Here is a 14,047-nt window from a genome sequence, read left to right as displayed (position 1 = left end):
GGGATGGGCAAGTTCAGCTCTCCTGTTAACTTCAGTAGAACTTTTCAGGGAAACACGTAAAATTACACATACTCTTACACTTTCTTTAAAATATGCTTAATTGTTATAGGTAATAGATAAGTGTTGGATGGAACTGTCATTGAATTATTGTACTGTTTAATAGGAAGGCAAAAACGGGGCTACAGCAAAGCTTTTCTTCCAGAAGGTAGCCCATTAATAGTTGACTAATTTCTTTCCATTACAATTTGTGGTTCTAGAGGCAAAACTCCATGAACTAAAGTTTATAGACAGCTGAACTCACTTGTTAGAATAGCTGTTTAATTGATTGGAGTAACTGTGCTCTGCTCAAGTAGCTTTGTTCTATGGTGCTGATTTTTCTCTGTGGTATTTGTTATGGGAACAATTCACATTTTTATATTTTCTTCTGATAAAAACAACCAAACCCACCACCAACTGAACAACAAATGAAAACCCCCCAGAAAAAAAACTCCATGAAAACAACCAACCGCAAAAAACCCAAACGCCAAACAATGACAAACCAAACTACAAAATTTTCAGAAATCCTGCAATGTGCAGTTCCCAGTTTGCAAAATGCAGTGATATTAGCATTTTGTGATTGAAATAGTATAGGCCATGGGAAGATTGGATTTTGATACAACTAGTAGTCAAATAACATATAAACAGTCCTTTCACAATACTTGTATGCAAAGATGAGGTGTGGTTTTACTTACATATAAAAGCAAACCAAACTTTAGAAAGTCCAAATGAAGAATTAAAATACAGTTAACTCGGCCTTTGTTTTATGTGGAGAATTTTGGGAGTTCTGTTGGAGATCCAAGTAGTTAAGTTTGCTTTTCAAACTCAAGTCCATATGCTTAGAGGAAGAGCTACATCATCTTCTCCCAAAAAAATTCTTGGTCTGTTCAGGAATATGTTTAGCTGAAAAGTACAGATGACACACTTAAAACAGGATTTTCTGTTTTATGATACCTCCAAGTCTTACTGCAAACCTGATTTGAAGCAAGAAGGGCTCTCATATCTGAGACTACTAAGTTGTCTCAATTCAATGAAGATATGTTTAATATCGAAATTCAAAATTAAATTCTGAACTTCAATAAATGAGTTACTCATGATAGCAGAAATTTTTAACAGTAGAAGAGATAACATTGCTACTTTAGAATAGTAGAACTCTAGTGCTTCCAAAATGTATAAAAAAAATCTTAGTCTATTATAAAATAAATACTGAGGCATGTTACACAGGATCACAGAACTTCAGGGGTTGGAAGGGACCTTGAAAGATCTAGTCTAAGCCCTGTGCCAGAGCAGCATCACCTAGAGTAGGTCACACAGGAGCATGTCTAAGTGGGTTCGGAAGGAGACTCCACGACCCTTCTGGGCAGCCTGTTTCAGTGTTCTGCCACCCTTACAGCAAAAAAGTTTTTCCTTATGTTCATGTGGGACCTCCTGTACTCCAGTATGCACCCAATGTCCTTTGTCCTGTCCTTGGACATAACCAAGAAGAGCCTGGTTCCATCCTCCTGACAGTCACCCTTTACATATTTATAAACATTAATGAGGTTACTCCTCAGTCCCCTGTTCTCCAGGCTAAAGAGACCCAGCTCCCTCAGCCTTTCCTCATAATGAAGATGTTCCACTCCCTTAATCATCTTTGTGGCTCTGCCTTGGACTCCTTGAAGCAGCTCTCTGTCCTTCTAGAACTGAGTGTCCAGACCTGGATACAGTATTCCAGATGCAGCCTTACCAGGGAAGTGGGGGGGAAAAAAAAATCCCATCCCCCTCCCGCCAAGAGAAAAGAGATAATAATGAAATCTGGCAGGTTAGTGTGTCTCTCTGATCTGTGTGGACATTGTAGCCAGGTAGAGGGTGGACTCTTCTCCCAGGCAACCAGCAGTAGAACAAGGGGACACAGTCTCAAGTTGTGCCAGGGGAAGTATAGGCTGGATGTTAGGAGGAAGTTCTTGCCAGAGAGAGTGATTTCCCATTGGAATGGGCTGCCCAGGCAGGTGGTGGAGGCACCGTCCCTGGAGGTCTTCAAGAAAAGACTGGATGAGGCACTTGGTGCCATGATCTAGTTGGCTAGATAGGGCTGGGTGCTAGGTTGGACTGGATGATCTTGGAGGTCTCTTCCAACCTGGTTGATTCTATGATTTAAAATATCTAGCAGAAAAGTAAAGATACTTTGCCCTCGTTTGTCTGTACCTCCGGAAAATATTTTTTCATTCTCCACTTCCCTTTAAGCTGTATTTTTAGGGTGTGTTTTGGGTATTACTTGCGTGCCCCCACCCCCGCCTTGGCAAATCACCCGGACTGGACTCAGTGGCTCTGGAAAATTGAATGAAGCTCTATACTTACAGCTTAGCATAATATACAAGCAGATATTTACAATATATACAGAAATATACAAGTTTAAAAGTAATACTGAAACACAACAGCTCTCCCAGAAACTGGAGTCCCCAGGAGGGACTCCCAACCATGGTTCCACCTTCCTCCCACTCCTCTACCTTACCCCAGACTTTGCTTTATGCTCAAGGTAGTTTGGAGGGCCGTCCAGGGGGCTTAGGAAGCAGATGGATTAGTCAGGCAGGTTTGAGAGAGAAGTTCATGCAGCCCCAAGAGACAGAGAGCAACTCTGTTACCTATATTTATGTTCTTCTTCTTATACATCTCAACAAGCCTATGAGTGAAGTAGACATCACCACTGTTTCCTTTTCACAGGCTATAATCTAATTCTTCTCATCAAAATATCTCAGCTAGCTTCAAACTAGCACACTAATGAATGTATTCAATAAATTGAATGGCATGTGGTAGTGTCTAGAACGATAGCAAATCACAATACAGCAGTTTATACCATGTGTCCAAACCACTTTACGGCTACACATGAAGTCAAAAATAAATTGCACCAGGCACACTGAGATTTTCTTTTCAGTGAAATTGAAATGAAGAAAGAATACTTAAAATTGCCATTAAAAAAAAAAGAAATGTGCTTATACACCAAAAAGCTGCTCCAGAATTGTTGACTGCGTATTCCCTATGAAGCTAGTTTCAGTGGGTGTCCTAGAGGAGTACAAAAGATAAATCATTTCAATAGTAATTGATTTATATTTTCTAAATGACAAGATAGATCTACCCTGTTGTACAGTTACTACTTGCAAAGGGCTGAACTATGGATTTATTTATGTATGGTGAAAGTTTAAAAGGCAGGCCAAAATGGATGATGGGAAACCTGAAATCCACAAATCTTAACTTTGTCTTATTTTCATATACGCATATATTTGTGAGACAGCCACTGTTGACTTGTACCAATATGTTTTGCAATAAGGCAAACCCCCAAATCCATTCCATTGAAAACAACCTGCTGTGTTGGCAGGTTTTAACTTATTGTCAGGTATAGCCAAATTCATTCAACAATAATTAATTGTATCTTGTGATCCACTGTAGCATACACAACCACAAAATACTTATGGTCTGGAAAAAGGGAGATTTTCTAATGTGAAACAGACTCAGGTCTCACCTCTCACTGACTTCAGAAGTTCCTTGTACTGCATTCTTGAGGTCAGTTTATGCAACCTCATTGAGTCGTCATGGCCAGTATGGTTTCGCTTTGTCTAAAAGTGACCAGTCAGGCTGTCATTTACAGTTTTCCACTCTAAGGCTTTCACGTGGTCTTACTACCTTTTGGCAACAAGTAGCAGTCACTACTACTCTTAATCTTTGTTCTGTCTGCACTTCCAAGATCTTTGTTCTTAATGACAGCAGGTATCTTGAAGTAGGGTACTTCTACTGGGTTCTTGCCAAAGCCATTTTACACTTGATCATCTAGTGGAGAAGAAAAACATCCATTTTGAAGTAGGGGATTTCCCCTAGTTTGGGAGTTTATGAAGTTGGATGAAGGGTGAAGTATCATTTGTCTACAAAAGGAGGTTTGCCTGTGATCCTATTGATTCTCTCCTTAAATGATACTGGCTAAGAATTATTTGTGTCCTTCAGAACATTTCTGAAGTGAGAGTTAAGACCATGGTAGTCAGAAGGGCTGTGTATTCTTGACAGCAGAAGCTACCTTGAACAAGTGGCCTTGCAGGGGCCCGAAACGCCGCAGCAGTATACTGTGTACGAAGACAGTGAAACTACCTTATGAAATAAATCGTGTACAGTCTTAAATATGAGTCTGTATAGACAGAATGTCTCAGGTTTTCTCAGACTGATGAGGAGCTTGCTGAAAACTGTCTTTTGAAATCTTTCACATAGGTTAAGTTAAATCTCTATGACATGTTCTTTTCATACGTTGTTCAGCAGATGTAATACTTAGAGTGAACACTTCATTGAGAAAAAAAAAAACAACCTAGAAAATGGTGGATCTTAAAATCTTGCAGAGAAAGAAACAACAATGTAAAGTGCACTCCTGAATTTTGCATTGCCTTAGAATGAGGAATGAATCTGAAAGGAGTTAACCAGCCATTTAGCAGTTCTCAAGAGAGGGTGAAATGAAAGAGGAAAAAATCAGTTGCTTAGATGTCTGTAGCTGTAGTCTCTGATTCTTTGCTTTCAAGTGTCCTGTATCAAGACTGTGTGTCAGACCTCAGCATCACTCATCTGAAGTGATGATGGGTTTTAACACCATGTTAGATTCCCATGAAGTTCTTTTATATCTATATAAATGTGATCTTAAAGTAATTCTCAGTCTCTGTTCTGTTTCACATCTGCAAGAATAGAAGTCATACTTCCAGATTCAATCTCTCAACTGCAACACTTCTAGTAAGCTTTGCAGAACTTGCACAACAGACCCCTGTGAGTTTTTGATTTGTTTATTCCAATAACTGTATTTCAATCAGGAACAAATCTTTATTAAAACTAATCATATTTCTCACACACTCTGCACTTTTCATGAGCAGATCGTTGAACACCTTTTCTTGCTACTTGAAAACATACCACCTACTGGCTTCAAAGCTGTTTTAAAAATAGCTGTTAGAGTATCACAAGTTCAGGCATGACTTAGAGTTCAAAAGAAGACAAAAGAATGCTTAGTTATAATATGAGCATATTGAATAATTCAAAATATTTGTATCACACTTAATCCATCCAAAATTGCTTGCCTTCAGCATCTATGGTACAGTTCTAAGAGGCTTACTCCTACACATATATTTCAAATATGTTCAGGAAGCTTCATTTGAAAACTTGATGTTGAACTTACATTTGGTTTGTGAATATGAAAGCTAGGTGTTTGGCATGAAGGGATGGGAAGGAGAAGAGTGTGTGCTGTAACTATCTGCAACTATCCATAGAAATGTTGTATTTTTACTGTCGCATTTTATGCTATCATTGGTATCATTTTGCCCCCAACCATATGCAGGACACACACAATAAGTGTTACAACCCTAATGAAGAAAGCTTCTGCTTTATACTGTTCAAGAAGTGGATGTTGTGACCATGAAAGCCAAAAACTATTTTACCAAACGCTTTTCAGTTTAGTACTTCTAGAAAATAGATTTCTTGTTGCAGCAAATTGCTAACAGATTGATAGGGTGATAAAGTTCCTTACTCCTCTTCAGTTAGCTTAATCCTGAAAAGAGCATTAGATGCTTATATTTTATGATGTGTTTTGTTAAATATAGAAGAGTATAGTAGCTGAGGTTAGAATTTTAATATTCTGATGGGAAAGAATAATTTAATGGTTTACCCTTGTAAGTCACTAAATGTAGGATTGTAGAATATCTGACATTTCATTTAAATTCAGATGTTTGGATATATGCCATATCTCTGTGGAAAAATTGCATTAAAAATACTTAGGTTGTTTTCAGTTTTGTAAATCTCAGGCTGGTATGTAGCCAGACTGTCCCCTTTGCTGCTTTCCTTTTGGAAAAATTGTTGATCTGAAGGGGGCTGAGATTAAAGAATGGTCTGTTAATGCAGCTGTTGAGAGCCTCTACTGAGATGTAAGCCTAAGCATATATTTGTGCGCTTATTAGTAAAGGTAAAATGGGAAATTTGAAAACTATGTTTCGTAGTGTGAAAGTGGAGAAAAGCATCTGGCTTCCTCTAAATTAAGGTGGTTTTTTTTTTCCTAGTAGTTGACTGTAATACCTGGTAATGGTGTGTAATTTTTTTCTCTATAAATGTGTTTTATTGTTAATTGTATTTTTTTATTCTTTTTAAACAGGATATTTCTGCTCAAGAAAGCAATATACTAGGGGCATTCTGTGATATGAATGTAAGTTGTCAATTTTTAAACAGGTGCACATTTCCTAGAAACATTAAAATAGCTCTATTTGTTCCTCTGCATAGTATTGTATTACACTAGTGTAGCTTTGAATTTACAGGATGTATTAATGGATCTAGCATGTATTGTTCAAACTCTTTTTTTGTTTTTTAAATCAAATATTTCTAGGATGTAGAAGTACCATTGCACTTGCTTCGTTATGTTTGTCTGTTTTGTGGAAAACATGGCCTTTCCCTCATGAAGGATTGTTTTGAATACGGAACCCCTGAGACACTGCCATTTCTTATCGCACATGCATTTATCACAGTGGTATCTAATGTAAGTATTTGCTTTAAATCATTGAATGTTACAAAAAGTAAAAGGACTGAAGCTTGGAAGAATTCTGTGGGACCAACAAGTGAGAGAAATGTTTATAAGATTTTTCTTGTTAGAAATGGAGGTTTGCTTTTCCACTGGGTATTTTATCATGCAAACCCTATACGTCTCTTTTAAGCATACAGGTAGTTTCACAGGTTTTCACGTAGATAGGAAGATTGTAACAACCTCAGAAAATATTTATAAAAATGTTGTCAAATGATATTTCTGTCTCTATAATTATGCCATGGAAACATTTTAAGCTTTTTCAGGCTATATTAACTTCTTACCAATTTCCTGTGCAGCACAAAGGAAAAGCCTATGGATTTCTTTCTGTCTCAATTTCCTGTGATTTTATGTCGTACACAATTTCAGCATAGCAATAACTATCTTTTAGTTTCACTTAATTTCAGAATACATGTCCTTCATAATTTCTTCTTTTTGAAATAATAGTGGGTTTTGATTAGCAGAATTACAAACTGATTTCAGTGAAGAGTCAAAGAATGTGATTGATAGAAATAAAAGTCTCTGAAGAAGGACATATGTAATGGGAGAAGTTATGACCTGTCCGTTGATGTTACATGTGGACAAAAAGAAAAACAGTAGTTTGTTATGTATTGTATGAAGCAGATTTAACATGATTTTAACATCAATTGCAATCAGATTCTTCTTTGCATACATTTTACCTCCTTCCTTGTTGCTGTTACTGAACAGCCAGGATGATGTTTTAAATAAGGCCTGGAATATGTCTGCATAAAGGGAACCAGTAACTGAAGTAAAGCTAGTGTTGGTGATCTACAGTGCTTGCTCCAGATCCTTTTAGTTTAATAGTTCTTAACTTGTAGGCGAGAAAATAAGTGAGTAGGGCCATGATATGGTCTGTTCTTGTACGCTAGCACAGGCTGATCGTTGCAAAACCTCTGGATGTTAAATTGTGGAGGTTGGTTGTCTTCTGCCCCTTTCAGTATGATCTGATGAGCTTTCAAGAGATAATCTCATGAGTTCTTCATTCTCCAGCTCTTGTCACTGTAGCCTGTGATTCTCATCAGACCGTCTGCTGAAAATATGTGGTCTTGTAGGTTATTCTGATTTAGAAGTAAATTTTAGTCATAGAACCCAACTTTGCTGCATGTCTTGATTTCTTTTTTTTTTTGTGAGAATGAACAAAATGGTTCTAAATAATGAGTGGCAGCTCCCTATCACCCAAATATTTTTTTTCAACTAGAGTTCTGACTGCAAATCCCATTTCCTAGCTGCCATACTAGTGAATGTTGATAAACTTTCTACCTTTGTTGTCCTTTTTCTAGATCATTATTTTCTCCACATAAATTATTACTTCTTAGTGATGTTCCCTAACCAAAAATACTTTTCAACAAAGTTTTTGCTGTCTGATAATTGCTTAGCAACTGTGCATTTATCTCTTGTTCTAGTAGGTAATATGTTTTGCTGCCTCTTTTAGCTGTTTTAGATGAACAATATGGTTAAACCTGCCAGATAAAATGAAATTCAGCCCGGACCATAATCAGAAGTATTGTTTCATCAATCTTTTCCAGCACCTTTTCACCATTCAATTAGAAACTTTGTTTTGAGCTCTGTGTGGCTTTGCTGGCAAATCTGTGTGAGTTAGAGGAAAGCTGGTGTGAAAAACAAACCAAACCAAAACCAAACAACAAACAAGTGTGAAATATCAACCCCCCCAAAAAAAACCACTTTAGATTTTCTCTGTGAATCTACTACAGAAAGTGTAAGAAAGTGTTGTGTGTGTGCATTTTGGTGTCACTCAGTTTACCCATTGGCAGGGCTTCTGACTTTCAAATGCAGTATACTTATTAGTTCTGAATGAGGCAGCTAATTTTTTGACAAAATATATTTTACCTTGCTGATACACAAAAAGAAGATATTTTTCTTTCTCCTTATAATGATATATAAGATTCTAATTTTGATGTAATGTTTCTTTTTTCCCTATCTCTTTATATAATTGCAATATAATGTATACATCTTAGATAAATATAAGTAATTTAATAAATGTTTCTGATTGTCTGAAATTATATCCCAGTTCATGTGAGTTTATGCGAGTTGCAGGTAGTGCGAGACCTATGACTGACTATGTTGATAAAGCTCATTGAACAACTCTGCAATGTCAGGTGTTAACTGGTTCACAATGTATAAAGCCAAAACCATAGTTAGTGCATAATGACTCTTAAACAGAATTTCACAGTTATCCTAACTCTTGAGAATGGCAGTTGGGTAGCCATTATTGTAAAGACTCCCTAGAAATATCCGTGCTGAAATTAATTTTGAAGTCACAAGTCCATGAGGTGAAAGAGTTGTTTAGCTACTGCCTAAATGTTTCAGAAGTCTTTTCAGAAAAACTGCAGTGTGAACTAACCAACTTCTCATTAAAAGGCTAGGTTTAGTAGTAAGCTCTAGGACACGAAATAGGTGAGCTGGAAATGGTAAATTGAAATCAAGAAACATCCAGCCTTCACTAGACAAGGTTGCCTAGTGGTGCAGAAAGCATTTACTGTGCTTTCTCCACAAAGGAGGGAGAATGCCTCCTTAAGTGCACTCTACAGGTGCATGTAAGAGAAAACAAATTAATAAAGTCTGCGAAGAACAGAGATACTTGCTTGTGATTATTGGTGTCTCCTTAATATGGAGGACATGCAAATTATTTGAAGTTGTTTCTTTGATTTTTTTTTATCTGGCAAGTCTCATTTGAGTAAATGTCTTTGTCAGACAAGCTTATGTTTGTAATAGTAAAGCCAGAAAGTGTAATATTATGCAGTTTTCTTCATGCAGAGAGTTGGCTAGTTGGCACTCTTTTTCTTTCTCCAGCTCATGGCTCTACAAGCATTCTTAGCAGCCTCTATTGTGGGAGGACTGACTATTCCTTCTTAGAATATTTTTTCACTGTCTTTTTTTAATTAGATACATGGTTCCTCCTTTCTTCCCACATTTCATATTCCTTGGTATTTGCACAGTCTACCTGATGTTGTGTTGGTCTCCCTAAAGAGCTAGCAGACACAGGGAAACTGGTAACAGCTTGTTCTGTAAGGAGTTCAACTCTCACTGAAAAAGCCTTTCGTTACTTTGCTCCGTAGCGTCTCAGTTCTGGGGGTGCTGGGGAGGAGTAACTGCCCTCTTAGTGGAGAATTAATTGAAAAATGCTGATATTTTAAAAAAATGTTGGTTTAATTGTACTGTATGACAATTCAGAACTTCATTAAGAAGTAATAACGAGAGATGCACTGCCTTTTGTAAATGAGCTGCCTAGATAAAGAGCAAATAATAAAAAAGAAAACCAAAAACCTCTGAAGTTTCAGAATGGAACGAATGCTGTAAATACTTTGTCCTGAAAGCAATGAAAAAAAATCTGATGACAGTAGTGAGTTTTAATGTGACTCTGTGTATGCTGGTTTTATGTCACATAGGTTATGCCATTTTATTGAAATAATTTTGTATATTTGAGTTCATAATTAAAATTGCATCTTCATTTGTAATGAGAAATCCATTAATATGGTTCTGAGAGTCAAGGTTATATATAGTGCAAGTATACAGATGAATGAAATGGCTTTAGAAGTTTGAATTAAGGTAGAGTGAAAAATGCTGTGAACAATACACGATGTGAAAATGAAATTATCGAAACATTTCTTTCACAATTTTTAAAAATTTCATATTACATATGAAAAAGAGCATGTGGTGTTAAAAATCAGTCTGTGTAAATAGAGTCTTTGATATGCTTGCAGTTCCATGTCAAAAATATTTAATTCCCATTTCTGGAACAAGCATCTTCTAGTCACACTTTCTTTGGGATGTTAGCATTTTTTTTCTTCTTGAAACTGCTAATTGGATTAGAAGCTTATTCCACATTTTGTCTTTTTTGCAATGTGAAGATTTGTCTGGTGTGACTTGCAAAGTAGGTTAGTATTGTTACTGTGTAGTGTGAGTTGAACTGTAAAATCGTAAGTCTGAAAAAGTCTTTTCCAGAACTAACTAAAAAAAACAAAATTTGGCTACTTCTGGAAATGTTCAAATGCTGGTGAAACAGATTTATTACAGCCTGGTATTTTTCTTTCTTGGCAAGAGGAGAATTTAGATTTTTCTGCATACTGAATTTCCCAAAATTGCGGCAAGAATTTAGTCCTTAGCCAAAGTTTATTACATCAGTTGCAAAGATTGAAAGTTCTTTTCAGAATCAACATGAAGATGTAAATTGGCATGACAGTGTTGAATGACTGATAGCTTTAGCTGTTCACAAGATCTGTGTGCGCACATGACTAAAATTATGTGGGCCGTAGTAACAGCTGCTAATGTTTCATCTATGCTCAATCCTTACCTGGCACGTAGTTGTCTTTCTGTAACAGGTTTAACAGGCTCAGCATTCCTTTTTTGAAATGCAGATGGAACTTCTAACTTTACCTGTGTAAGTAGTTTGGTTAGTCCCCTTTTTCTTGCAGTAGTTCTAAATAGCTGTTTCAGGGTTTTTCTCTATGTATGTTTTCTTCCTGCATACAGTTTTGCAAAGGTGGTAATAGCAGAATGGTGAATATTGGAATGCAGGTATGGTAGTAAGAAAACCTGTGCTTAATCACTTGTTATAAACCATAATTTTATTTTACAGGATGTATAAGCCCTAAGAAGCAAAACATCCAGAGAAATCAAATAATTCTACTTGATTTAGAAAATACTTGCAAAGAACGGGAAGAATGGAATCATTTTATTTTAGACTGTGTAAGAAAAAGGAGTAAGAAACCTCACAAGGCTGAGCAGCATTTTTTCCTATTGGAGAAACTACAGAAAATAGAAAAAACCTGAGACATCTGGGCAGTATGATACTAGTTACACAAAGTTTGTACATACCAGTTGACTAGAAGAAAAAAGTGGAACTCCTGTTTTAAGCCACAGGAGCATTTCTAACATAAGTTTTGTAAATTAGAAAATTAAGGAGTTGAAAGAATGAATGCTGAATGAAAAACGACAACAAAGCCTTTTATTAAAGTGGGTTTGCACGTGCAAATGTACCAACAATATTTAATTTTTACCATCTCGTTAAATGTTATTAATGATTTTTTTTTTTCTATTTGCATTATAGATCAGAATATGGCTACACATCCCTGCTGTCATGCAGCACATTATACCCTTTAGGACTTACGTTATCAGGTAAACTTTTAATTTCAGAATTTTTCTTGTGGGACTTTTTGACAGCATCTATTTCTAATTTTAGCTGATACACTTTTAATTGTTCCAATCCTTGCTTTGACTGACTCACCAAGGAGAGTGAAGATAATGTTTAAAGTCAGTTTGGGCAGCTCCTTGCATCTGTCTGATTTCAGTATCAATCAGATCACTCTTGTTAATAGCATCTTTGGTGTGACATCCAGCCCCGTTCTGACATGTGACAAGTTCAGTTGTAATATAGTTCCACTTACCACAGTATCTTATAAAACTTTACATAAAATTTACAGTGAGACAATGTAAGTAGAAAGCAATGTGTAGTCACGGAGTTTTCCTGCACTGAGTTTCGCTGAGTTTTAACACTGCTTTGCATTTCGATGTTCTGCATTTCCAGCTGGCAGGAACTGAAGTGTGATCAAAAGTCTACTTGCACTTTTAGTATCTAAATATATCCATCCCTAAAGATTGTCTTTATATCAGGTTGCTTATCATGAAAGACACTTTAAAATTAACATAAAGATATTTAATTATACAGCAATTTATTCAGTTTCTCAGGACAACAGAAGAAACTCAATGAGCTGCTGATGAAATTATCTTGCAATGTCTATCTGCCCAGAGGTTGAAGGGCGTGGTTACAGCTAATTCTCCTTCCAGTGGCCCAGTGTTAAACATTTCTGGTGCAGACAACCTAAAAGGCCGCTGCTCTTGCATGGGGCCGTATCTCCTCCAAGGCTCTAGATTTTGTATAACCAGAATACTAGAAATGAACCAATCATAGCAATAGCAATAAAAGTGCCTTTACAGATCGTATGGTCTTAACTATGCAAGTATAAAATCACACTCATAACAAAAAATAATTACATTGCCAATGAAGAAGTGCATAGAAAGCGAGGCTTAGAACTATGTTGCATATTTAGAAATCTTCTGAGTTTAATTGTAAAAAAAAAAGACTAATAATGTAAGTACTGGCTTGGCTGTTTATGTGACTTGCCATAATGTGGTTTCTACCAAAATGATATCAGCAAAGAAGAGAGTATGCTCATCTTCTTTAAAGTGTAGCACTCTTGACTTACAGTCCAGCTGTGTGCATTCCTTTAATGCTGATGTGTTATTTTTTAAATCTTATAAAGATAATAATCGTTAATCACAAATCACTCTAGGAGAGAGAGACAGGGTATCTTCAATTTTTTGTCTCCGTACATATTCCATTAATGGCTGTTCATGTACCTGGAAATTTGATTCATGAGCCTTATCTTGCAACTTTCTTCTTGCAACCTCTGGAAATTTAAAAGAGTGTTGAAGGATCAACAATTAGAAATAAGTTAATAGGAAACTTGGGGGAGACAGAATGGCACAGTTTGCAGTCTTTGTTGTTAATTCTCACTCATTTGTCATCCTATAATTCTATAAAGCATTTTCTGATTTATAACTGTAGATGTAATTAGGGATACTAGGATGATTAGATTTTTTTTCTTGCAATTTTCCCTTTTATTTTTGTTTTTCCTTCATCGCTTCCTCCTTACCCAAAGAACTGTAGAACAGCTTGAGTTGGAAGGGATGTTAAAGATCATCTAGTTCCAACCTCCCTGCTGTGGGCAGGGACACCTCCCACTAGATCAGGTTGCTTGAAGCCTCATTCAGCCCAGTTTTAAACACTTCCAGGGATGAGGTGTCCACAGCTCCCCTGGGCAACCCATTTCAGTCTCTCAGCATCCTCATAGTGAAGACCTTCTTCCTAATGGCCAATCTAAATCTAACCCTGTTCTAGTTTAAAGCCATTGCCCCTTGTCCTGTCACTGCATGCCATTATAAAAAGTCCTTCTTCAGCTTTCCTGTAGGCCCCCTTCAGGTAGTGGAAGGCCACTATAAGGTCTTCCCTGAGCCTTTTTCAGATTCAGTAGACTTAAATCCCTCAGCGTGTCCTGGTGGGAGAGTTGCTGCCACCCTCTGATCATTCTCCAACGGACACATATCTTTCTTGTTTTGCCAGCTCCAGAGCTGAGTTCAGTACAAGAATTGGATGCAAAAATACTTGTATCTGATTTAAAATGTGATTTATCAGCACCTTGTTGCCATAAATAATGCCCTTGATGTTTGTTCTTAGCATTTACAATACCTTCATGTCATTTCAGAGAAGGAAGGTGATGTTCTTTCAGATTCTGTTTTTCATAGCTGAGATTTCGCAATGGGACATACGGCTTACAGGTCATATAGCAAAAATAATCTCTAGACCTATGCTTTCAAATGGGACTGAAGTTAGCACAGGTGCTTTTGGTAAAA

At 36.8% G+C, this 14,047-nt stretch overlaps 1 protein-coding gene across 5 annotated transcripts in view; it reads left to right on the top strand.

The window, feature by feature from the left end:
* Window positions 1-14,047, top strand: part of USP34 (ubiquitin specific peptidase 34) — a 131,021-nt gene that overhangs the window by 22,317 nt on the left and 94,657 nt on the right. For all 5 annotated transcript variants that reach the window (XM_064146086.1, XM_064146087.1, XM_064146088.1 and 2 more), the window contains exons 4-6: window positions 6,176-6,226; window positions 6,404-6,553; window positions 11,685-11,752. In XM_064146086.1, the coding sequence (XP_064002156.1) occupies window positions 6,176-6,226; window positions 6,404-6,553; window positions 11,685-11,752 (269 nt within the window). The remainder of the gene's footprint in view (window positions 1-6,175; window positions 6,227-6,403; window positions 6,554-11,684; window positions 11,753-14,047) is intronic.

This window comes from Pogoniulus pusillus, chromosome 7 (assembly GCF_015220805.1).
Source record: "Pogoniulus pusillus isolate bPogPus1 chromosome 7, bPogPus1.pri, whole genome shotgun sequence".
In the NCBI taxonomy this organism is placed as follows: domain Eukaryota; kingdom Metazoa; phylum Chordata; class Aves; order Piciformes; family Lybiidae; genus Pogoniulus; species Pogoniulus pusillus.
Note: the sequence above shows the minus strand (reverse complement) of the source record. Positions and strands in the feature narration are given on the sequence as shown.